This window comes from Scyliorhinus torazame, chromosome 14 (genome assembly GCF_047496885.1).
Source record: "Scyliorhinus torazame isolate Kashiwa2021f chromosome 14, sScyTor2.1, whole genome shotgun sequence".
In the NCBI taxonomy this organism is placed as follows: Eukaryota; Metazoa; Chordata; class Chondrichthyes; order Carcharhiniformes; family Scyliorhinidae; genus Scyliorhinus; species Scyliorhinus torazame.
The window spans coordinates 93,412,446-93,438,039 of NC_092720.1; the positions used below are offsets into that span (position 1 = coordinate 93,412,446).

Below are 25,594 nucleotides of genomic sequence, written 5' to 3' on the forward strand. Positions count from 1 at the left end.
CACATGCGTTGCCACTTTCAGTGATCGGTGGAAATGCACACCCAGGTATCTCTGCCTGTCAATACTCGCAAGAGTTCTACCATTTATTGTGTAATTCCTACATGGACCTTCCAAAGTGCTTTACCTCACACTTGTCGTCCGGATTAAACTCCATCTGCCATTTCTCCACCCAAGACTCCAACCAGTTTATATCTTGCTGTATCCTCTGACAATCCTCTTCACTACCCGCAACTCCACCAATTTTTGTGTCGTCTGCGAACTTACTAATCAGTCCAGCTACATTTTCTTACAAATCATTTATATACACTATGAACAACTAAGGTCGCACAACCGATCACTGTGGAACGCCGCTAGTCACAGCCTTCCATTGAGAAAAGCACCCTTCTACTGCTACCCTGTCTTATAAGAACATATAAACTAGGAGCAGAAGTAGACCATCTGGCCCCTCGAGCCTGCTCTGCCATTCAATGAGATCATGGCTGATCTTTTGTGGACTCAGCTCCACTTTACAGCCTGAACACCATCACCCTTGATCCCTTTATTCTTCAAAAAACTATCTTTATCTTAAAAACATTTAATGAAGGAGCCTCAACTGCTTCACTGGGTAAAGAATTCCATCGATTCACAACCCTTTGGGTGAAGAAGTTCCTCCTAAACTCAGTCCTAAATCTACTTCCCCTTATTTTGAGGCTATGCCTTCTAGTTCTGCTTTCACCTGCCAGTGGAAACAACGGGCCCGCATCTATCCTATCTATTCCCTTCATAATTTTATATGTTTCTATAAGATCCCCCCTCATCCTTCTAAATTCCAACAAGTAGTCTCAGTCTACTCAACCTCTCCTCGTAACCCAACTCCTTCAGCTCTGGGATTAACCTAGTGAATCTCCTCTGCACACCCTCCAGCGCCAGTACGTCCTTTCTCAAGTCAGACCAAAACTGAACACAATACTCCAGATGTGGCCTCACTAACCACCTTATACAATTGCAGCATAACCTCCCTAGTCTTAAACTCCGCCCCTCTAGCAACGAAGGACAAAATTCCATTTGCCTTCTTAATCACCTGTTGCAACTTTTTGCGACTCATGCACTAGCACACCCAGGTCTCTCTGCACAGCAGCATGTTTTAATATTTTATCATTTAAATAATAATCCCTTTTGCTGTTATTCCGACCAAAATGGATAACCTCACATTTGTCAACATTGTATTCCATCTGCCAGACCCTAGCCCATTCACTCAGCCTATCCAAATCCCTCTGCAGACTTCTGGTAACCTCTGCACTTTTTGCTTTCCCACTTATCTTAAGTGTCATCTGTAAACTTGGACACATTGCCCTTGGTCCCCAACTCCAAATCATTGATGTAAATTGTGAACAATTGTGGGCCCAACACTGATCCCGGAGGGACACCACTAGCTACTGATTGCCAACCAGAGAAATACCCATTAACCCCCACTCTTTGCTTTCTATTAATTAACCAATCCTCGATCCATGTTACTACTTTACCTGTAATGCCATACATCTTTATCTTATGCAGCAACCTTTTGTGTGGCACCTCGTCAAAGGCTTTCTGGAAATCCAGATATACCACATCCACTGGTAATGTCCTCAAAAAATTCCACTAAATTAGTTAGGCACAACCTGCTTATGAACCCATGCTGCGTCTGCCCAATAGGACAATTTCCATCCAGATGCCTTGCTATTTCTTCCTTGATGATAGATTCCAGCATCTTCCCTACTACCAAAGTTAAGCTTCTGTGCCCAAGCCAGTTCTGTATCCAACTTGCCAGTTCTCCTCTGATCCCATGTGACTTCACCTTTTGTACCAGTCTACTATGAGGTACCTTGTCAATGGCTTTACTGAAGTCCATGTATACATCTACTGCCATTCCCTCATCTATCATCTTTGTCACTTCCTCGAAAAACTCAATCAAATTAGTGAGGTACGACCTCCCCTTCACAAAACCATGCTGTCCATCACTAATTAGTCCATTTGTTTCCAAATGTGAGTAAATCCTGTCTCTAAGAATCTTTTCCAATATTTTCCTACCACTGACGTAAAGCTCATCGGCCTATAATTTCCTGGATTATCCCTGCTGCCCTTCTTAAACAATGGAACAACATTGGCTACTCTCCAGTCCTCTGGAACTTCATCTGTAGTCAATGAGGATACAAAGATTACTGTCAATGCCTTACTGTAAAACTTCTCGAGGTAGCCTGAAGGCTTGATCAGCGATTACATCAATTTAGGTTTGTTCCTCGAGTACTTAGTCAGGTATTCAATCCATTGAAGGTAGATGAAATACTTCGAGCTGGTACGAATTGCAACAACGAAATGATACAATTTAATCATGAAATGAATGAAAACATTCCATTCCTTACCACAGTATCTTAAATATATTGCAGGATTATCCAGGACTATATTTTATAGTAAATTATATCGAGTTTTACAAATTTACGTTTTTGAAATATAACAAACACAATTTTAAATCATATTTGCAAATATTCTGAGTTCCCGCTCATTTCTAGAAATCTATTTCTTATATGTGATCTAACAAGATTTCAATGTGATAGGCAAAGGATCACTTGGAGATAAGAGGGTGTGAAAACAGACCATGTCACATTAAAGTGTGCTGAACCAATGAATAATTTTTCATTCATTTAGAAGTCACAGGTCGTACAATAGGGCTGAAACATTAACTCTGTGTTTCCCTCTTCACAGATGCTACTTGACCTGCTGGTGTCACTTGCCCCAACGCAAAATGTTCACCTCCCGCTTCTCATCTCTGCTACCAGCAGTTTTCCCCCTCAAGGAACTACCCATCAACAGACACTTTACACCAAATGGTTGTTTTTCTGGCAGTTCTCCTTTGCTCTTCATTGAAAAGTATCGTGGTCCATTTATATTCGAGACAGAGTCTCCATTTAATACCTCACCCAAAAGACAGCACCTCCAATAATGTATAATAATAATACTCTTTATTATTGCCACGAGTAGGCTTACATTAACACTGCAATGAAGTTACTGTGAAAATCGCCCAGTCGTTAACACTCCGGCACCTGTTCAAGTTCAGTGTACCACTGAGGGAGAATTCAGAATGTCCAATTCACCTAACAAGTAGGTCTTTCGGGACTTGTAGGAGGAAACCAGAGCACCTGGAGGTAACCCACGCAGACACGGGGAGAACGTGCAGACTCTGCACAGACAGTGACCCAAGCAGGAATTGAACCCGGGACCCTGGCGCTGTGAAGCAACAGTGCTAACCACTGTGCTACCGTACCACCCGACTCCCTCAATACAGCACTAAAGCGCTAGTATGGAGTATGTACTGTAGTCTCGTGATTGAGGCTTGAACACGATCTTCTGACTCCAAGGAAAGAGTGCTACAGCTGATTCGAAGCTGACATTAATGAATATAATGCAGATTGGAATTAATTTGCTCTCCAATTGCTCACTGTGGCCTCTGCATTGCAGCCCAACAGCAATCAAAATCCTTGTGAGAGTTACCATTGTAAATCTGGGTATTACCACTGCGTGAAAGTGGACTATTGCAGCAAATTAAAACAAACAAAAATAGATGTGTTGTATTTGACCAAATACAACTGTTTTATCTCTGTGCAATGCTCCAATTTTCCTCCCAACATGTCCCCTGCTTTTCTTCCGGGCTGAATCTAAACAAAAAGTCTGCCATCGGTGTTACATTTTGTTGTTCCACAGGAACAATATGAATTTTTTAACAGAAATATTTAAGGTTTTAATCTGAGAAATATAAAGTACCTGCTGAGAACATAAGCACAAGCAGACAAAATATTCATTTTTGAACTGCTAAAAGAATGCTGTAAATACAAGAGAAACTAACACTATAATCCAATAAAAGCAAGCTGTGGTTCAAATAAAGCAATGTTTAATATGTTGAGCTTCAAATATTTTAGAACAGACACAAAGATTCAACAGAAAAGTTTAAAAAATGTTTTGTTTTAGCTTTCTTGCCATGTTACCCTAAAAAACAGTTTTGGTCTTTTTCCTTCTCTCTTGTGGAATTCAACTGTACAAATAGAGACTAACATATCCCTGTAGATATGACAGGATGGACAATTTACTAATCAGCTGAAGCCATCAAGGCATAATGCAGTGTGCCCTGATGCACCAATATGCCACATTAATGTTTTCTTGTTTGTTGAAAGCCCAGTTGCAGCCTAGGGAATACAGGGTGGGTGCAACAATTCCCATGATGTGGCAACAGCAGATGGTGTTCAATTTTCCATGGAATTTGCAAGAATTCAAGGTGAGTGTATGCTTTCAGAAAGATAAAATCCCGAAGCAAATCACAATGCTACTTTACTTCAAAGTGATTGAACATATCGTGCATATATGAGGCCAAGGCTGAGCTCCCCCTCCTTCAGCACAGAGATCCAGGCAGTGTACGGACCTGCCTCCTGGTCCCTCTCTACCCGTGACCATTTCACTCAAGTCTCAAAGCTTGGCCCCGACCATGAATCTAGCAGCAATGTTTCTACTGCTGAGCTGCAACCTATCTGAGCCCAACACCATCACTGACGATGACCAGGGGTCCAAAATCAGCCACTTCAAGGCCCGCAGCCTGCACTTAATTTGCTTCCTGGCCAAGGTCCATGACAAGGAGTGGCTCAGATAAAAATAATATTTTTACAAAGCACTTTTAAAACACAGAATTTTGTATTTATATGATGCATTAGTGATTTATAATGTGAGAGATTATGTACTGAATGTTACAGTGCTGCTTTATTGCTGTTTTGCTATTGTGGGCATCTAAAGTCAAGTGTCAAAATGGGGCTGTACTGGAGAATAGTTTGGGAAGCATTGCCATAGTGAGTGATAGAAAAATTTTAAAACTAGGTGCCAGAGATCCACTTTCATATATTTCCAATCAGCAGGCACAGAATAGCAGTAGCAGAAGATTGGAAACTAGGCCACGTGTGCATTTCACAGCTCGTGTGGACGTAACACATAGAGGGGAAAAAAAGAAACAAAAGACATTTTGATAACCAAAGGGAATAATCACAAACAAAATAAACTTTTTATTCAACAAAGTTCACCATCTGCATCATTCTTCCTTTTAATTTCATCATTGGATCTCTGCTTTCAGTAAATTCAAAAGATTTTAAAAATCTGTACTAAATAAATATTATCCCAGTTTTCAAAAGTAGAGACACTAATTTTGAGAAGCTTGAATTCACAACTCCAGATAAAAATTTCCCACTTTTATATAACAGCATTTTTAAAAGAGCAGAGTCTTTATGACATACCTCTGGAGGAACCTTTTTTTGATAGATTAAAAGAATGTGGTATAATCTGAATAAATAAATAACATATGCATGCCTAACTGGCATGAGATCAATGTAATGAAAACATGGTTCTTCCCCTTCTCAGAAATGGTTCAGTTTCCCAAACTTTTTTTGATGAATGTAGTACTCCTTTAAATTAACAGCAATATAAATAAAGAATGATCAGAGTTCTCAAAAAATTGCTGGTTCCAAGTGAAATTTAACTGACAATTTCTGTACTCTAAAATATAAATTCTAATTGGAGGATAGTTTATGCTTTGGATCTAAATTTTAAATTGCAAAATATGATGGCTGCAGTCGGAAAAATATAGGGTGGGGATTAATGGGAACAGGAATGGCTCATCCCAAGAAAGAAAATAAAAATCACTTGCAATTTTCTTTCAGTTAATCAACAATTCTTGAAGTCACAGATAACACACCCTTTTCAAAAAGGCATCAGCTAATTTCCACCTGTGATAATAAAAAAATAATTGCTGCTTTCAGAGTTACAATGTGGAGAAATAAATGTCAGTGTGCAACCTTCTGATAAATGCGTCTCCTTCAAAACTAGACAATGGTTTGATAAAGGTCAGTTCATGAGATGTTGCATTTGCTGCAAGTCTTACCAAATGAATAATATTAAGGAATTCCTATCAATAGGTGTCACCAACAAAACACTTCCAACTGTGAATTTACGTTCTTGAAATAGTTATCCAGCTGTGCAAAGTGACGTCAACATTGTTGAAAAATCGATAGCTTTTAGTTCTTGGCTTTTCCCTTTTTAACTGGTAGTTGACCAGTTGCCTCTAGGTATTTATTGACCAGCTCTTCCTGTACAATGGGTAGGCATGGCTGGTATCTGCTGTAGTCCATAGTGTATTCACCTTTACCCTGGAAAATAGTTTAAAAGGTTATAATAAAGCTTACCTTTGTTCAAACAAACCTTTGAAAATGTTCACCTCTTTACTTATCGTAATTATAATCAGTTCAATCAATTCAACACTTGATCAGTACTTATTTTTCACGATATTAATTACAAATGAAGAGTAAAGCTTTTTCACTAATAAGAAACCGTACTTATCATGAACAAATGTTACAAGCATTTATTTGAAGAATTAGTAGCCTCAAGAGAGCAAGAGATTAAACTGAAAGCCATGTAAAGAAGGCATGTTTAAATGCTTGATGATATACCTCTGTGCAAGATCGCAGTTCTGTAGCATATCCAAACATGTCATTTAGTGGTACCTGTAAAACAAGTAAAACATTTTCAAGTCTTGTATGTTGACAAATATTGTATGTTGACAATATTGACAGAAGCTAGCCCTTCATGTCTAGCTGTTAACTCACATTTAGCTGAGGATGCACTATTGTATAACTTGACAAAACAACTAAAATAAACCTCTCAAACTGGAGAAATGAACAATTCTGAAGATGAAGTGAGCTTTGGCTACTTAACAGATATTTTTGATAACATGATCATAAAGACATCCTGTGTAGATTATAGAACTTAACACTAGAATCTTAGGAGTAGAATTAAGTTGCATTCTACTAACAATACCAAGATAATATTCCCACTAGAACATATTACTGAAACAAAAACAAAGACTAGCTTCCCATGCTTTGTAGCTCTTTATGTAACACCATTAGGAGATTTCTGTAAAATTAAATATACCTAAAATGATTCTATGCTGCCATGTTCAATTATGACTCAAAAAAGTAAATTTCCCTTAGATAGAAATAAAAACAAGCATGGAATGAAAAAAGAAAATCTTTCAAGTGTGATTAAAAAATCCTAAAGTTTACAGGACGTCACTTTCAAATAATTTTTTTTTCTGGAAAGGAGGGCGTCAATACTTTTAAGGGCCAAAAGTGTCACATGATCAGGGAATCCCATATTACCATTGCAAAAAGCAATGTTTCCACACTATTCTAAATTTCATGACATTCTCCAAAGGTAGTATATTTTACTGAACCATAATTTTCTTGAAATAGGTTTGTAGTCACACAATCACAAATGTACAGTGAATAGTTTAATGAAACATAAATATCGACATAAAGCAAAATGTGGCCATGGTTATTCAATAGTGCTTTCAGCAATTTCCCATGAAATAAAATCAGGCAATGTATTATACATACATCGGCATAAAGTGTAAAGTATCCCTCTGCTCCATCCTGGCCAGTGATAACACCATGTCGACGATTAACTCCAGCAATTACCGTTCCCTGAAACTCAATTGGTGCTACAACCTCCACTGACATAATGGGCTCCAGAATAACCACACTGGTCTTCTCCATAGCTGAGCAATCGAAACAAACAGAAAGCAAGCAATTATTTCACAGATAACAATCATAAAGGCAGGGGAATTTTGTTTCCCCCAGCATCTTAACACACTTGCAGGCAACTGGGAAAGGTCTAGTCCAGATGCTCTCGACATCATGAGTTCCAGGTAAATTTGATGGACCAGCTGCTCTATGCCTGTCTGTCAATTTTATATGTTCACATATTCCATCTATTCTCGAAAATGTATATGAAGGTTTGCATTAGATATGTTTATAACACTTATCTGGATTGATTCACCTGCAAAATAATTGTATTCCCATTATGTTTAGACATTAGCTGATCAGATTAGCTAAGCACAGAGAATATGCTGGCTGTCTGATAAAAGTAAATGCTGAAGAATTCACGTGCAGTCAAGCCTCCTGATTTGCATAAAGGCTCAGGCAGCATCCAATGACACTATTAAATATTCTGGTGTTATTATTAAAACTGACGCACAGGAGGTACGACACTGTAAAGGCTTGTACAAATACATTACAACATGGAATTGGAGTGAAAGTAAAATGAAAAACATAGGAAATTACAACAAAATTATGTCTGCAATATAATTGCCTTTTTCTTGCAAAGAATTTCCATCTATAGATGCACATATAGTTCTCATTGCGAAAATAATTTAGAGAAGTAATTTGTGCCATTCGCTTAATAGAATTTCCAATGCATAGTTTTGGAATTGGAATGTGAATTATTAATTTACAGACTTAAAGACATACATGTCAAGTCCGAAAATCTATAAAACTAAACTGGTGTTTGTTGAAAGAAAATCATTTGCATTTTTGTGTTAACTGATACCTGCTTTTCACAAACATCAGTAAATTTGAACGAAAAACTCCCACTTCGAAGGAAGTGGGAAGAACATTGAGACCATTTATTATTAGCATTTTGGGTTTCTATTGGCTTCACACACCTTGTCTGACAGCACCCTCTCCAGCTCTGATGAAAGAGATTTCATTGGAATCCACCATGTGATGGGCACCATCTTCCAGTACAAACCGCATTCCAGAAACCTTATGAGCTGTAAGAGGACCCTTTTCACAAGCTTCAAGAAATCCCTGCCAAAACAATATATAGCACTTTAGCTCACTCTGGTCCCATTAGCTGAAGAGTCATGTTCCCTCCATAATGTGCCATTGATGTAACAATCGTTTGAGGAGGACCAAGTCCATCTCTACCAGTTTGAAATTTTTCTATTTCCCTCATCAGTCACATCCTTGTGGTCTGAACAAAATGCCCATTTATTAATAAACTAAAAGGTTTGGTTTGTGTTTTCATTAGATATCTTGCCAATATCCACATTAATTACACGCAACACCTTTATTACTGTGGAGATGATTCTCATTCGATCAGCCTGGGTGGATTTGATCACTTAGTCAGGAAAAGAGGTTGACAATTGATTGCAAAACCATGTCCCCATAGCTGATCTCTAGATTACAGCGACACCTAGACTAAAATAAAACTGAACATGGTTTATTGTTTTGGTTTAACCCAAACCCTACCGTAGAATCCTGACAATGCAGGAGGCCATTTAGCTCATCAAGTCTGCACCAACCATCTAAAAGAGCACCCTACCTCTGACACTCCTCCACTCTCTCCCCGCAGCTCCACCTAACCTGCACATCCCGGGACACTAAGGAGCAATTTCAGCGTGGCCAATACACCTAACCTGCACATCTTTGGACTGTGGGAGGAAAGCAGAGCACCCAGAGAAAGCCACACAGACACCGGGGGGGGGGGGGGGGGGGGGTGCGCAAACTCCATTCACTCACCCAAGGCTGGATCTGAACCCGAGTCCTTGGCGCTGTGAGACATCAGTGCTAACCAATGTGCCACCGTGCTGCTTATATAATTATTGCCATAAATTTCATGAGTTCTGTCCCAGATTTAGATACAGTCTCCATTTTCCTGTCAAGTATGATTCAGTTGACAGGCTGCCTCTATATGTTATTGGCAAACTTCATTAATTTAGTTTGGTGACAATACCAAATGGCTAGCAATTATTCTGATACAATTTCTCTTGAAAAAATTTCCAAAATGTTTAATTCCCCCACTAGAAGCAAAGGTTTCCCAGCACAACAATTTAGGGTATTTGGTAATTGCTGAAGGCAAGCAGAAGCCAATCTAAGATGCAGAAGGAAGTGAGCTGAGGAGATAATCAGATCCATTACCTTCTCAATTGCTGGTATAAACTGCTTTGGTATATTTGTTCCAATAGTTCTGTCAGCAAATTCTAACTTGGTGTAGTTTTCAGGGTCCAGAGGTTCTAATATGCCGATAACTTTGCCGTACTGGCCCGCCCCACCAGACTGCTTCTTGTGAGTAAATTCGAAGCTGGAAAAATAAACAAAAAACTTAACTTGAAAAATAATTTGGTACATAATCTGTACAAGTAAAACCATGCTTTTCTTTTCATTTAAAAAAGATGTAACACATTCTATTATTCATTCACGGGATGTAGGCATCACTGGCCAAGCCAACATTTATTGCCCAACATTAATTGCCCTCGAGACGTGGTAATGGTGGTTAGCCGCCTTCTTGAAGCCGCAGTTCATGTGGTGTAGGTAGTGTTAAAGCTTGTTCCAGGATTTTGACCCAGTGGAGTGAAGTGCAATATTAGTCCCAAGTCAGCATGGTATGTGGCTTGGAGGTGGTCATGGTGTTCCCATGCATCTGCTGCTCTTGTTCTTCTAGGTGTGAGAGGTCATGGGCTTGGAAGATGCCATCTAAAGAGTCTTGGTGAGTTGCTGCAGTGCATCTTGTACATGTTATACACTGCTGCCATTGTGCAATGGTGGTGGAGGGAATGAATGTAGAAGGTAGTGGTTTGGTGCAAATCAAGCAGACTGCTTTGTTCGGTTTTATGAGATAGGTGCAAATAATGGAACAAAAGCATAAAATCTTAGCAAGTCTGACAGCATCGGTGGAGAGAAACAGAACTAACACTTAAGAGTCTGGATAACTCTTCGTCAGAGCTAGAGAGAACTGGAAAAAGGCTGTAACGTGCCTAATCAGAAGATGAGGTGTTGTTCTTCCAATTTGGATTGGGCTTCACTGGAACATTGCAGCAGGCCAAGGATGTACATGTGGACATGAGAGCAGGATGGTGTGTTCAAATGGCAAACAACAGGAAGGTCTAGATCCTGCTTGTGGACGGACTGAAGATGCTCTTACAAAGCGGCTACCCATTCTGTGTTTAGTCTTTCCAACGTAGAGTATACCGCATTAGGAGCAGCGAATGCAATAGACAAGACTGAAGGGGATAAACGTGAAGCGCTATTTCACCTCAATAGAGTGTTTAGGCCCTTGAACGGTTAGCAGGAGGAGGTAAAGGGGCAGGTGTTGCACCTTTTATGATTGCATGGGAATGTGCCATGGGAAGGGAGTGAGGTGGTCGGCGTGATGGAGGAGTGTGCCAGGGTATCCCGGAAGGAAAGGTCCCTACAGAATGCTGAGAGGGGGAGTGAAGGAAGATGTGTTTGGTGGTGTCATCATTCTGTAGTTGGCAGAATGGCAGAGGATGACGCTTTGAATATGGAAACTGATGAGGTGAAAAGTGAAGACAAGGGGAACCCTATCCTGGTTCTACGAGTCAGGGGAAGGGGTGAGGGAAGAGGTGCAGGAGATGGGTTGGGCAGACACAGTTGAGAGCCCTGTCAACCAGTGGGTGGAAAACCACAATTAAGGAAGAATGAAGACAAATTAGCAGCACCGTTATGGAAAGTGACATAATCGGAACAGATGTGACCAAGGCAAAGGAACTGAGAGATGGGATGGAGGAGTGTGAAGAGCTGTAGTCGAGGTGGCTGTGGGCTTGTAATGGATACTAGTGGACAGTGTATCTCCAGAAATGGAGATAGAAAGGTCAAGGAAGGGATGTGTCTGAGATGGACCACATGAAGGTGATAAAGGGGTGGAAATTGGAAGCAAAATTGATTAATTTGTCCATGTCCAGACAATAACATAAAGCGGCCCCGAAATAGTCATTAATGTACAGATAAAAAAAGTTGTGGGAGGGGGTCGGAATAAGACTGGAACAAGCAATGTCCCACATACCCCATAAAGAGACAGGCAAATAGGTACCCATAGCCACACTGGACTCACTAGCACAAATATTGGAGTTGCCTTTGATTGCAGATTATACAGTGGTATTATTTGATCTTTAAGATGAAGCATATCTCGGTTTGCTTTTATGCTGCAGTCAGATCCTGGGAGTGTGAGGCAGCTATATATAAATGTATTTAATAGTAGAGATAGTGCTTGGGAGTTAATTCCAGGTAGGCATCCAATGGAATGGCTCCACTGTAACAATGCTGTTTTAAAAACATTTATTTTTATCATAATTAACCATTTTAAAATAGTATGATTTTTATAGTTTACCCTTCCTGTAAACCTAATATTTCTACAGAGCGGTCATAAAATACCGGCATCTTAAATGGGTGTAATGGAGACCACCATTCGGTGGAGGTTTTTTGGTGCAGTGGGTAACTTCCCTACTTCTGAGCCAGAAGCTCCAGGTTCAAGTCCCCACTCCAGGACTTGATGGCCAAGGAAGATGCGTCATAATGTAGCCAAACAGGCTGAGTATCAACTTGTAAATCCTCCTACATATGCCAATGGTCAGTAATAACAGCAGGATAGATTCCTGGTCAGCCATGTGATGGAAAGAAATTGCAGCCTCCATCACTATGCATAAGGTCCAGGCTACAACATGCATGTAAAAAAGTGTATGTTGCCACAGCAACTCAATCTTTGGGTCAGTTGGCTCAGTTAATGAATGGCGGATGAGAATCAGATTGCTTCTAGTAGCACCGGATTCAATCCTCATTTCCAGCTGGTATTGTTTCAGGACATGCCTCCTTGCCCCACTATCCATGATGGAGATTGCGGTGCTTGGTGTTGGACTAGTCTTTGGACAGATAACTCAAGAAGACTATTCTTCTCCTCGAGCTTGAACCACCATTCAATAACATCACAGCTAATGGTTTGACAGGGCTCAGAGATTTGAGTAACCAGTGTAACTTCTGGAATGTTTTTCACTATCAGTTACAAGCAATAAAATGAAAGCCTGGTTGACATTTGGGAAAAATGCAGTGAGAATATCAGGAACTGTCTTCCAATATTAATTTCTGTCAATCATAATCAACAAAACGTTTAGCATGGGTGGTTTCCAACCTAGGGAATTGTTCACACTTTCATGCTAACCTGATGTTTTATTAAAATAAATTCCCTTTCTCTGATAAGACCATATCCAACACGCCACGCAAGCCAGGTAAAGACAGCAGAAAGAAATGCAAGTTGTTCAAGAGGGAATAACAACTAAAAACAAAGATCTCTATTACATCATGGTTGATTTAGAATCATGGTTAGGATAAAGGCTGGAAATTCCCATTTTAAAGTAGTTTCCACAATAAGTCCTAGATAGTCTTTTCCTGTTTATTTCTTAGCAATGCAGCTGGATCAGATAAGCAAATATCTGAATTCAAGTCCCAATGTGACCAATCAAATTCAAAACTCCAAATCAAAAGCATAGCGCTCTGCTGCATAACTAGAGGCATATCATGGTATTAAGTCCAACAGTATAGCTTCTGAAAATCTTAATAACTCATGTGTGTATATTTTAATTTATCTGGTGAGCAATTTAAAGCATGAGAACACAAATTTTACAATAGTCAACAGCAAATCTCTTGATCAATATTCAGTGATTAAATAAAATTTAATTCTTCCGTGTGGCTGCCGATCGCTCACTGATTTGAAGCGCATTACCCCACTAATATCCACATAAGGATGCAGCCAGCAGTCAAACTGACCCACACAAAGCTAAACATTCCAATAAATGTAAGGGTTAAGATTAAGTGAAATGATTTCTGAAATTAGTTTTGGATTTCTAAACTAGAACAAAATAATAATACTAGACAGGCACACTGCATTAGTTTAATTCTTGACAATTTTAAAATGGTCCACTTTAATCACTATACTGAACATGTATTACAAAAGGTCAATGAGGGGGAAGTTAAATTGCAACAGAATTACACTCATCCGTGTAATTAATAAAGCAAAAGGTTGTGAAAATTAACATGATCACAAAATTATTTTTCTTGCTCTCACTGCTGATGAATTAAATGGGGAAAAGCACTTCAAAAACATTTAAACTCTGAACATGAACTTTGGCTCAAGTTCAAGAGTGAGGGGAATTTTTTTTTTTGTTGCAAGCAAGATTAACAGAATGATGTCAGCATTACATTCCAGAGTATATTAATCAAATGCAGTAAAGAAGTCCAGATTAAAGGCAGAAATGCAAGTGTGTTGGAAGCAGACGTTGGAGACCGTAACAAAGTCCATGAAACATAAGCATTTTATTACTTGAATACATAACCATTCAGGTTGCGAGGGTGCTGCTGTGACGCAACTGCTGAAGCTATATCTTCCACACAGTAAGAGCTCAGTTCACAACTGAGTTTAGTTCACAACTGGGTTTGCTCAAACATGTACTTATTTCTTTGCTCCATCGTTTGTTTCTTACCATTATTATATGGAATGCCAAAAATAATAACCAATCGTTTAGACCTTCCAGTTACTGCTGTTGAAATGTCTACAAAAGCCCACATTTCTCAACAAGCTGCAAGTGTGGCCGTCCATTATTTAAATTATCGTTATGGATCCCCAAACAGAATTTATGAATTACATAAACTGAAGAAAGCCTATACTGAGGTAAGATTTTTTAAAAATACAAACAGTACAAGTAACAAATTTAAACCGTTTGCTTTCTGAATGTATAATTGTAAGAATACAATTTAGTATCCATAATACATTTTGTTTCTTGATATATGCGATAAAAAATAAATAGCAAACAAATTTAAATGTGCTGCTGCTGCCAAATTAAAAACACAAGTATTATTTAAATGTTTCATACAACTGTTAAAACTGGAAAGACAGAATTAAAATGCAAAGCACATGAACAGGGAGATGGCAAATGCCTTTGTTTATTGGAAAAGTTGCTGAATTGGAACCTGAATGCAAGAAACTAGGTACATTGATTTCAATAACATGGGACACTCAGCAGAAGACCATATCCGATTTCCCAAAATCACTTTTCAGCAAAACAAACGTACAATATGCCCACTAGTTTATATCAGTGACTTGAGCTGATACAATTTTCAGTTTGATATTAAACTTGATAGTTTCAATGCATTTATGAAGGATAGGTGGAGGATTTGGAACAGAATAATGCTTTCAAATTTCAACCACTTCAAGTTATTCTATTCTAAACAATAATAAACAAAATCAGTTTGAAAAGAATCAAGGCTCATATGAAAAATTGTGCTGATACTAGTAACTCAGGGAAACCCGAAACTCTTCAATCGTGCAAAGGTCAGAGTGGGCTGCGCTATTTACCAGTACAAAAACAATTTTGTATTCAATCCATGGCACTTAGCAACTAAGAACTTTCTCACATATTTTCAATCTTTAAACACTTAAGTGTTTAAAGTCCCATTTTAGAAGTCTAAATAATGAAACCAAAGGTTGAAGTATTTATCCATTCTCTCAGCTCAAACATTGCACAAATTTTACTAACAGCCTTTCAACAAGACATACAAGTATCAATTAGTCAGTTCTCCCTTGTTCTTCAAATTAATAGGCAACCATTCATGTGATCAACTGGAACCAGGAAATTGGAACAGATTATATTTTTTATTAATTCATAGGATGTGCACTGACAAGACTGGTATTTGTCATCCTATTTTTCCCTTGAGGAGGTGATGCTAAGCCATTTCCTTGAACCACTGTAGTCCGTATGTTCAAAGTATTCTCTCAGTTCCAGGATTTAAGCCAGCGGAAAGAAGGACCAACAGTATACTTCCAACTCAAAAATAACAGACCACGCCCCTTCAGTTTTTCATTCCACCCGATATTTCCACAAAACTTCCAAGGATCTTCAGGGCTCTTCCGCTTCTCTTGAGACCAGAACTCTCAAAAATTCACTATGATCTTCTTCGGTTTCCTGGTCTGATACTCAGATTTCCAGAGCTTGCTCTCTCTGCACTGCTGATCCCTTCTACCACCTTTACCAGACAGTTCTGACAATTTTAATCACCTTACTCACAATTTCAAAGATTGCCAATTTCACCATCAATAAGATGCATTTGGGTCAGTGTCAAATACCCAATTTTGTATTTTTAGATGCTAGCTTTGGCGGCCTCCTTGAACTAGAGTTTCAGGGTTTCTTTAAAGGCATTTCTAATATAGAAATGATATTGCACAAGCATGCTTTGTCATTTCACTTTAAATGTTTTAATTTTAAGTGCCTATACATGTCATAAGCCTAATTTATAGTAGTAAGCATTGTTTAGTTGAGAAGTGTAAAATGTAGCTAGAGGATTCTCACACAATTGAGTGATTTGATTCACTCACATTTTAAAACTTGTAGTTGCTGCTGATTGTCATTGTAGGGTTTGAATCATAAATGGTTCCATATTTCACAGTAATCAATCAACTGAATTATACACCTCATGAGCATTCCTGATCTTAATCATTTGTGGCTGTGCCTTTAGCTGTCAAGACCCTAAGTTCTGGAGCTCCCACTCTAAAAGGCTCTCTCCTCCATTAAAACACTTTTTAAAATCTAACTCTCTGGCCAAATCATGTACCATCAGCCCCAGTATCAAAGTGTTACCATTTTGCTTTGTAATGCTCCTGTGAAGCACCTTGGGCTGCTTAATTCCAATAAAGGAATACAATACATGCTGTTATAGATTTTTTTGAGTTAATTCTATTTCCTTCAAAAGCCTCAGATTCTGAAACGTCCAGTCTTTCAGTTGATACCCTTCCTCTCTCATCTTAAAAGGCATTACCAATCATTGTATTAAAGAGTGTATGGGAGGATAAATCATGAAAGGAAAAGCTTGGTTGGTTTGGCAATATCATTGGTGTCATGGATTGGAATGTCACTTGAACACACTGGTTTTACATATTTCCAATATTCAATTGAGGCACTTGGAAAAATGTTGTTTTGAACCAATCATTTTTGTACCCATGAATATAAACCGTGATGGACAACACACAGATGCTGAACCACCACAATAAAATCATGGAGGAACTTCAACTGGAGTATTTTGAAAAATGTACCTTGAGCTTTAGTGATGGATTTTTTTCACCAATTCTACCTGAACATCCAATTTAAAGTACTTTGTGCAGAGTTCAATACAACATTTTGACTGCAATCCCCAATACATCAATGGGGTCTATAGCCGTAATTCTAACTTTTGCACAGATTTTCAAGTGTACATAAATGTTTTGATCAATGCAATTTTTTTTTTTTGAAAAGTATTTTTCTTCAAATTTTTAGCAGTTTAACATTTAATACTAAACAAAAGGCAAAAACATTACATCCCCCCCAACACTTGATGTTAACTAGCTCTCCAAAATGCAAAATAAACAGATCCCATCCCTTGAGAAATCCCTCATCTGCCCCCCGCCCCCCCCCCCCCCCCCAACCTCTCCCTTTGGGCAAATTTCACCGTCTCAAGATGGAAGAACTCCGTTAGATCACACAGCCACGCTGAGGCACAGGGTGGAGAAGCTGACCTCCACCCCAAAAGAACCCACCTACGAGCGATCAATGAGGTGAAGACTAAAACATCCACCCCCTCACTCCCGTCCACAACTCCGGCAGGTCTGACACCCAAATATGGCACCAGGGCACCCGGCTTCAAATCCACATGCAGGATCACTGACGTGGTGCTGAAAAACCCTCAAATTTTCTCCAACTTCAGGCAGGAGCAGAACATGTGAACATGATTATCCAGGCCCCTCCCACACCGTCCGCAACTACCCCCTCAAACAGCCAAGTTTGTCAAATGCACCCTATGCACCACCTTCAACTGTATCAACCCCAGCCTCGCATAAGAGGGTGAGGCATTCACCCTCTGCAGCACCTCACACCACAGTCCCTCCCCTCCTCCAGCGTCATCCGCAACTCCTCTTCCCACTTGGCCTTAACCCCCTCCATGGGCACCTTATCCTCCTCCAAAATCTTCCCATAATTTGCCAAGACAATCCCACCCTCCAACCCCATTACAAACAGCACCGCCTCCCACAACAAGGAGTCAGGCGCTATCAGAAAGTTCTGAAAAATATTTTGAGTAAAGTCCCCAAAATGCCCCAAATCTCCGAAGCAGACCCATTATGTCCCCCACCGAAGTGCTCGGGTCCAAAATATATAACAGATCATCCGCATACAGAGACACCTTGTGCTCCACCCCCGCCCCCTCACAATCCCCTTCCATAAATCCGAGCACCCTAGCGCAATGGCCAATGGCTCTCTCACCAGCACAAACAGAAGGGGGAACTTGTGGCATCCCTGCCTTATTCTCTGATGCAGCAGAAAGTACCCTGAATTCATATCATTCGTTCGCACACACGCCAATTCCACTCATGGCACAAACTTAGGCCCAATTCTCCAACACTGCAAACAGATGGCTCCACTCCACCCGATCAAACGCCTCTCCACAACCAATGCCACTACCACCTCCAACTCCCTTTCTTCTGCCGGAGAAAGCACCACACTCAGCAGTCGCCGCACATTCAACGACAACTGACTACCCTTAACAAACCCCGCTTGATCCTCCACAATCACCTTCGGAAGGCGTTCCTCCAACCACAATGCCAACACCTTCTCCAGTACCTTGGCATCCACATTCAAGAGATGTGGGCCTAGATGACCCACATTCCACTGGATCCTTATCCTTTTTAAGCAACAAAATGGATGCTTGACCCATCGTTTCCGGCAAGGCCCCCTCTAACCATTGTGCCCTCAAATATTTCTTGGTTAATGCAAATTGAATTGTGTACATTTCTGTTAGTCTCAAGTTTGATTTAACATAAACCCAACCAAATAAATTATTTTTCTCAACAGATGATTTTGAATATAGGACACAAGTACTACCTAGAATTTGAAGTGAAAAATCAAGAAAACCCTTCAAATGTAAGTAGAACAGCAAAAATATGGTTATGTCTCACATTCATTGTCTAAATGACTCACAAATAAACTTAACTAATTTATTTGTAACACAATTTAGTAACTGAACTAAAATAAGTAGTTGCCTCATATAAATAAACACAATTCATGTAATACAAGTTCTCCTGAAAGAACTAATTCAAGATTACAAGAATTGTTTCTCATCACAGGTAATTACCATCTGTACAGCTAACGTATTCTTCCATAAGAAAAAAAATCCAGGCACAGCGCTAAAGTGCAACCTGAAAGATGAGATGAAGGACAGCTTCGAGAAAGATAATAGACTTTACCTCAATTTACAGGAACAGAAGTACCCTTTGGTTGGTTACAATATCCCAGGTATGGAGTTTCAGTCACCCAGTCACTTAACGGTTTAATTAGTTATCAAGCTGATTTTTGAGATTCAAAAATATTGAAGAATACTTGATCTGATTTCCAAGTTTTTTTCCCCAACCACTGGTTTCATTTTCTTCCTGCATATTAGACAATTTTGGATTTGTAGATCCTAAAATGATGCCAATCTGGCTCTTGGCAAAAGTTAGTGCCAGTTATATAATCTGGAAAAAATCAACTGAAGTCATGAAGTATAACATGGTTCAAATCCAGAAAGTTAACCAATTGGTAAGAAATTAAAATAAATATTTTCTTGCCTTTGAATATATGTATTGTGGCATTTCCATCAAATGTTTTAGTAACTAAACAACTCTTTTCCAGCGAAGGCCAGACACATTTCTTCAGTTTGTCTACATAATTCTTCTCCATGAGTTGCCAACCCAGGTAAATTAATGAATAAAAATTGATTATCTCTATAGAGCTCACCAAAATCCCTTTCAATGATCACTGCTAGCACATTAATTACATGCTATTTTCTCTGGTCTGAACAGGATATACTCACTTGCTCCATGTGGGTGTTGTGGCACCCCAAACACCCCCCGACTGTGAAATACTTTTGCTCGACTCCTCCATATGAAAGTTTTCCTGAAGAGTCAAGATTGGAGAGATTTGGAAGGTCGGGACCAGAGCAATCCGAAGGGTCGGGATCAGACAGATCCGAAGGGTCGGGATCAGAGAGATCCGAAGGGTCGGGATTAGAGAGATCCGAAGGGTCAGAAGCAGAGAGATCCGAAGGGTCGGGATCAGAGAGATCCGGAGGGTCGGGATCAGAGAGATCCGGAGGGTCGGGATCAGAGAGATCCGGAGGGTCGGGATCAGAGAGATCCGAATGGTCGGGATCAGACAGATCAGAATGGTCAGAAGCAGAGAGATCCGAAGGGTCAGGAGCAGAGAGATCTGAAGGGTCGGGATCAGAGAGATTTGAAAAATCAGGATCAAAGGGTTTTGAAGGGTCAGGATCCGAGTGATTCGAAGAGTCAGAATCAGAGAGATTTGGAAGGCCAGCAATGGAAGGTTTTCTCATGAACTGAATGGTAACCACTCATGTGGGATGAGTTACATTTATTCAAAATGATGGTTTTCCATTTGTACTTGTGGTATATAAAGTACGGACAATGTGAAAAAGGAGATATTACTAACACTGCATCCAAATTAATTGAATTCATACTTGTAACTAAAATGAATGCCGCTCAAATGTTGTCTTCAAATTTTTTTTATTGCATTTCCATTATTGAATAAAAAACATATTTAAATGGCACAAGATATTGAACCTGCATTCAAGCCAGTAAACTACCTTAATGTCAGATAATAAAACCACTGTTAATCTCAATAGTTCACTCCATCACTGTTATTAATAAAGAATATTTACTGAAAAACGCTTTGTGAGCAGATTTTTTAAAAACTGCACACAAACTGGAAGATTGAATTATCTAACTTTGATAGAGTTCCATCATTCTTGGTATGAGGATGTATAATTTTCAGTGAATCAAGATATTCAAAACTGGTACTCAATACCCTGTCACCTCAAAACATTTTCCCCCATTCAATAATCATATCTTCCAATTTTTGTTTTCGAATGATTTAATTTTATAATTCAATCCACTACTTTAGTTAACTAATTAAATCTACTTGCCAAGTTGAATGCTCTTTCTTATTAATCCAGTATAACAAATGGATTTCCTTTATTTTTGGTTACTTCAGCATTATTCATGGTGTACCTGCTCGATGTATTGCAATCTTCATTCAGCACATCCTCACACACAGCACAACTACAACTCATCAGTGTGGCAACATCAAACTTGCATCTTTCTATCTGTGGCATTATGTGTTGGTATTCAAATGCACAGTACCATTGCACTGCCACTTAATGGACATTTTTTCAAAGTAAAATGTCACTGATATGTTTAATCTCTATATTTCCTAACATCAAGATCCATTTTTCCCACCAACGGAACAAATCATGATTATGATTTTAAAATATCAATATGCAAATATGGGACAGCGCAAATTGAATTCTGGAATTTTATAACTGAAGGGCTGGAATAGAAAGGTGTTTTGCTGTAGCTATACAAAACCCTGGTTAAATTGCATGTGGAATACTTTGCCGAATCCTGGACGATGACCTAAGAAAGGATATGCTGGCCTTAGAAGGAGTGCAGCACAGATTCACTTGCATGTTAGCAGGACTCCAAGGCTTAGATGAGAAGGGATTACAGACTCGAGATCTATAATCTCTGGAAGAAACATTGCTAAGGAGTAATCTTATTGAGGCTTTTAGAATTTTGAAATAACTTGACAGGGTTGATGGAAACTTTTTCCACTGGTGGGGGGAATCCAACAAAGTGGATATAACCTTAAAATCAGAACTAGGCTTTTCAGGAGAGAAGTTAGGAAACGTTTCTTTGTGCAAAGGGTGATACAGGTGTGGAGAACTCTCCGAAAAATCAGTTCATTCCAGATCAATTAATAATTTGCCATATGTTTTAATAGGTTTTTGTCAGCTGGAGGTATTGAGATATGCTTGTTTAATAGCGTTTCTTGCTGAGGGCTGAATGCCTGCTCCTGTTAAGTTCCACAGCTTTTCAGTGCCTCAGGAAGATTTTGATTATAAAAAGTAAAATTTCTCTCAATTTAACAGAACTTCAAGTAAAAATGTTAAGCGCTGAATGTGGAACTCATGCGAGATGTGGACATCAATCTCTCGAACTTCAATTATGACAAAAATGAAATACAATTTATATGCCAAAATAGTTAATGAAAAATAAGTCCAGTAAAATGACAGTTTATGAAACTACTTACGGGACATAGGTAGAGATGGTTTCTCTGAAGGCAACTTTAGGTTTTCCCGTTACACAGGGACAATTGTATTCTCTTGCTAGTCTCTGAATATTGAACACGAAGATAAAATTATTAAACACCATTAGAGGGTTCATTTAAGGCAAAACAAAGGGACTACCATGAGTACTTGATAGCCTCTTTTATACTGATGCTGTTTTAACTGCAAGTTTGGGATACCGGTGCTCATAAATTAGTTCCCAATATTTACATGACTTCAGACAGATAATACGTCATGGGAGTAGATTCAACAGCTCAATTTGAAAGGTTCTTGAGATGCCATTCTTTCAGAGTCGTACCAGTGATGTAGGAGCGGTTTCAAGACCTGTGTATTGAGTCAGCTTCCATGTGGAGTTATTCCCTGTGGCTCAACTCAGTACAGAGAGGAACAAACACGGCAATCTGGACAAGGTGGCTTATCTAATCAAGCTTGTTACGTGTACACGGAGAACAGACTGGATATCTGCCAAGACCTGTTCTGCCAAACAAAGACCAGAACACAGTACTTATACAACGTTCAAAAATCAATAGCCCACTCCAGTTGGATGCAATCCAATCCCTGAAGCTGCTACTTTTAAACTTATCCAATAGAATTGCAAGCAGTGTTTAAACTTCACCCAATAGAATCACAAGCATTGCATGATTGATCCTCATCTGGCAGCTGTGCACAATCCCAGCAGCCTGTGCTGACTGTTTGTGAGAAACAGAACAGAACCAGCACCCTGAATTGTTTCACAAAGACAAGGGGCGGGAATCTCCCGAATCACCCGATGCCGGCGTAACAAAATGGCGCGAAACCACTCCGGCGTTGGGCAAACCGTAAGTTGCGGAATCCTCCGCACTTCCGGGGGATAGGACGGCGTCGGAGGAATTGGTGCCGCGCCAACCGCCGCCGAAGGGCTGGCACGAGTTAGTGCAAACGCATAACCGCCGACATGGTTCCGTGCATGCGCAGACTGGCCGGCATATTCATGTGCATGCGCGGGGAGTGTCTTCTCCGCGCTGGCCATGGCGGAGCCCTACAGAGGCCGGCGCGGAAGACGTGCACCCACGGCACAGGCCCGCCCGCAGATCGGTGGGCCTCAACCACGGGCCAGGCCACCCCCCCCCCCCCCCACCCCACCCCCGAGGACCGCACCAGCCGGCCTACCAGCCAGGTCCCGAAGCGTGGGACCATGTCCATTTTACGCCAGCGGGACTGACCAGATACCGATGGCCGCTCGGCCCATCGTAGCCCGGAGAAATGCCAGGGGCCGCTGCCAATGGCCCCCGACCGGCGTGGCATGATCCCCGACCCCGCTTGAAAACCGACGCCGGAGAATACGGCGCGGCGGGACTCACGCCGCTGCCCCCCCCTCCCCCCGGGGATTCTCCGACCCGGCGGGGGGGTCGGAGAATCCCGCCCAAGATGTCAGAAGTAATGTCCTTTTGGTCAAGTTAGCTATCCTAAATCCCATTTGATTACTTATTACTGTTATGTCCTAAAAAATACTGTTTAATGGTTAATAATGATTACTCAGTCCTAAAATTCATCTCAATCCTTAATAAAATAACTCACGTAAAACTACTCTAGTGGCATGCTAACTATTCAGTTTTAAGAGGTATCATCGCTGAACCCCCTCGTCAGCAGTATAAAAGCAGCTTATAAAATATTTTACACGTCGAGGTGTGTACAGCCAAGGTTAATAAGCCTCAGCTAATTTTCTCAACCAGTAAGGCAGAGTTGCGCTCATAACAAATCAACAGCAAACCTGCTTGGAAGTGTCCTGCAAAACAAATAGATGCTTTTCATTGATGTTCAGAATTAAAACTTTATGCTTGAACTATATGCTAGTTAGCAATACCTAGTGACAGCAAACTGACCCAATTCAGCACGTTGTCACAGTTTGTCAAGATTCCTCTTTACAGGAGTCAAGTCAATTCTTAGCAATGTAACAAGAGCTGGGCCAAAAAATGGCAGATGGAGTTTAACCCTCATAAGTGTGAGGTGATTCATTGTGGTAGAAAAAATTTGAATGCGGATTACAGGGTCAACTGCAAGGTTCTGAGGAATGTGGAGGAACAGAAAGATCTTGGGGTTCATGTCCACAGATCTCTGAAGGTTGCCACTCAAGTGGATAGAGCCGTGAAGAAGGCCTATAGTGTGTTAGCGTTTATTAACAGGGGGCTTGAGTTTAAGAGCTGCGGGGTTATGCTGCAACTGTACATGACCCTGGTGAGACCACATTTAGAGTATTGTGTGCAGTTCTGGTCACCTCACTATAGGAAAGATGTGGAAGCATTGGAAAGGGTGCAAAGCAGATTTACCAGGATGCTGCCTGGTTTGCAGGATAGGTCTTATGAGGAAAGGTTGAGGGAGCTAGGGCTTTTCTCTTTGGAGCGGAGGAGGATGAGAGGCGACTTAATAGGGGTTTATAAGATGATGAGGGGGATAGATAGAGTGGACGTTCAGAGACTATTTCCTCAGGTGGATGTAGCTGTTACAAGGGGGCATAACTATAAGGTTCAGGGTGGGAGACATAGGAGGGATGTCCGAGGTAGGTTCTTTACTCACAGAGTGGTTAGGGTGTGGAATGGACCGCCTGCTGTGATAGTGGAGTCGGACACTTTAGGACTTTCAGCCGCTAATTGGATAGGCACATGGAGCACACCAGAATGACAGGGAGTGGGATAACTTGATCTTGGTTTCGGACAATGCTCGGCACAACATCGAGGGCCGAAAGGCCTGTTCTGTGCTGTACTGTTCTATGTTAATTTGTAACAGAGATAATAACGTAATAGGTTTGCCAAATAAACTTCCTATTATTGGCACCTTCCAAAGATGAAGTTATGGGCCACCATAAACAACACAACACATATGAATTTACAATCAAGTGAAGCACTGCAGGAGCATAGATACAAATCACTTGCAAATCAGAAGTGGTGTGGGCTGTTGTGCACCAACCAGTGTTCTGTTGCCATCTTGGGAATTGCACAGCCAACTATATCACTATGGCAACAGCTTAAGCTCTAACAAGCTTCTTTGCTTAGTTTAGATTTGCTCTTATACAACAAGTGCTGGCTTATGCTTTTTGAAAGAACAAAGGCTCTTCAAAAAAAGTTTAGATATGATTTTTGTTATCCATTGAGCTGTTAAAGCTCAACTGAGAGAGCACATTTAATTTTTAAAAGTATCAGCTTTAGTGCTCTTGGTTTCTAGTACTGATTCCTGCAGGGCCTTGGTCCACAGAACAAATAAGGCCCTGACCGACTATAATGATGGCTTTGGAATTTCTCCAATATGCATTAAGTACATCTGACATTGGGGCTGAGGGCACATTATTGACAAAAAGTTTGAAGGTGATTCATTTTTCATTTTACCACTCTGCTTCAATCGCGTCTTGATAACAGAAAATTGATATTACAAGTCCCTGCTGGTAGACCTGAATGCTGGAGTGTATTTCACAAAATCAGCTGCAAAAGCTAAGGCGCCCAATTTGCAGTGAGCCTTATTTTGTAACAAGAAGTGTTGGAATTTTGAGGCAATTTCAATGGCCAGCACAAGCCTCAAAAAAAAGATATAAAATGGTTCAGTTCCTGGAATTTGCAGCTTTCTCATAGCTTTTCCACTAACACCAATGGCAGTGCGGCAGCCTAACCTGCACAAGTAGGTTTTTATAAAACACCAGGTTTTACAGTTTGGATGATCCTATAGGACAAGGCTGTAGAAAGGGCATCTAA

The 25,594-nt window shown here is 40.2% G+C and overlaps 2 protein-coding genes across 4 annotated transcripts in view; one reads left to right on the plus strand and one right to left on the minus strand.

Annotated features, from left to right (window-relative positions):
• Positions 1-3,884: 3,884 nt before the first annotated feature.
• The window catches only part of gfm1 (G elongation factor, mitochondrial 1), a 97,104-nt gene continuing 75,394 nt past the window's right edge, over positions 3,885-25,594 (minus strand). For all 3 annotated transcript variants that reach the window (XM_072474496.1, XM_072474494.1, XM_072474495.1), the window contains 6 exons: positions 21,839-21,921; positions 9,801-9,963; positions 8,543-8,687; positions 7,437-7,597; positions 6,492-6,545; positions 3,885-6,191 (listed from right to left, as the gene is read on the minus strand). In XM_072474496.1, the coding sequence (XP_072330597.1) occupies positions 6,060-6,191; positions 6,492-6,545; positions 7,437-7,597; positions 8,543-8,687; positions 9,801-9,963; positions 21,839-21,921 (738 nt within the window). In that variant the 3' untranslated portion in view covers positions 3,885-6,059. The remainder of the gene's footprint in view (positions 6,192-6,491; positions 6,546-7,436; positions 7,598-8,542; positions 8,688-9,800; positions 9,964-21,838; positions 21,922-25,594) is intronic.
• On the plus strand, positions 13,998-20,415 carry lxn (latexin). Its single transcript, XM_072474498.1, has 6 exons — positions 13,998-14,340; positions 18,545-18,613; positions 18,817-18,985; positions 19,131-19,267; positions 19,361-19,423; positions 19,531-20,415. The coding sequence occupies exons 1-6, from the start codon at positions 14,116-14,118 to the stop codon at positions 20,005-20,007; spliced, it is 1,140 nt and encodes a 379-aa protein (XP_072330599.1). The 5' UTR covers positions 13,998-14,115; the 3' UTR covers positions 20,008-20,415.

Bases quoted from the DNA above. Each gene is read 5' to 3' on its own strand.
- lxn (XM_072474498.1), top strand. From the start codon at position 14,116: ATGTACTTATTTCTTTGCTCCATCGTTTGTTTCTTACCATTATTATAT. The intron at 14,341-18,544 runs GTAAGATTTTTT...TTTTCTCAACAG, and splicing joins TGAAGAAAGCCTATACTGAG to ATGATTTTGAATATAGGACA. The intron at 19,268-19,360 runs GTAAGAAATTAA...ACTCTTTTCCAG, and splicing joins TCCAGAAAGTTAACCAATTG to CGAAGGCCAGACACATTTCT.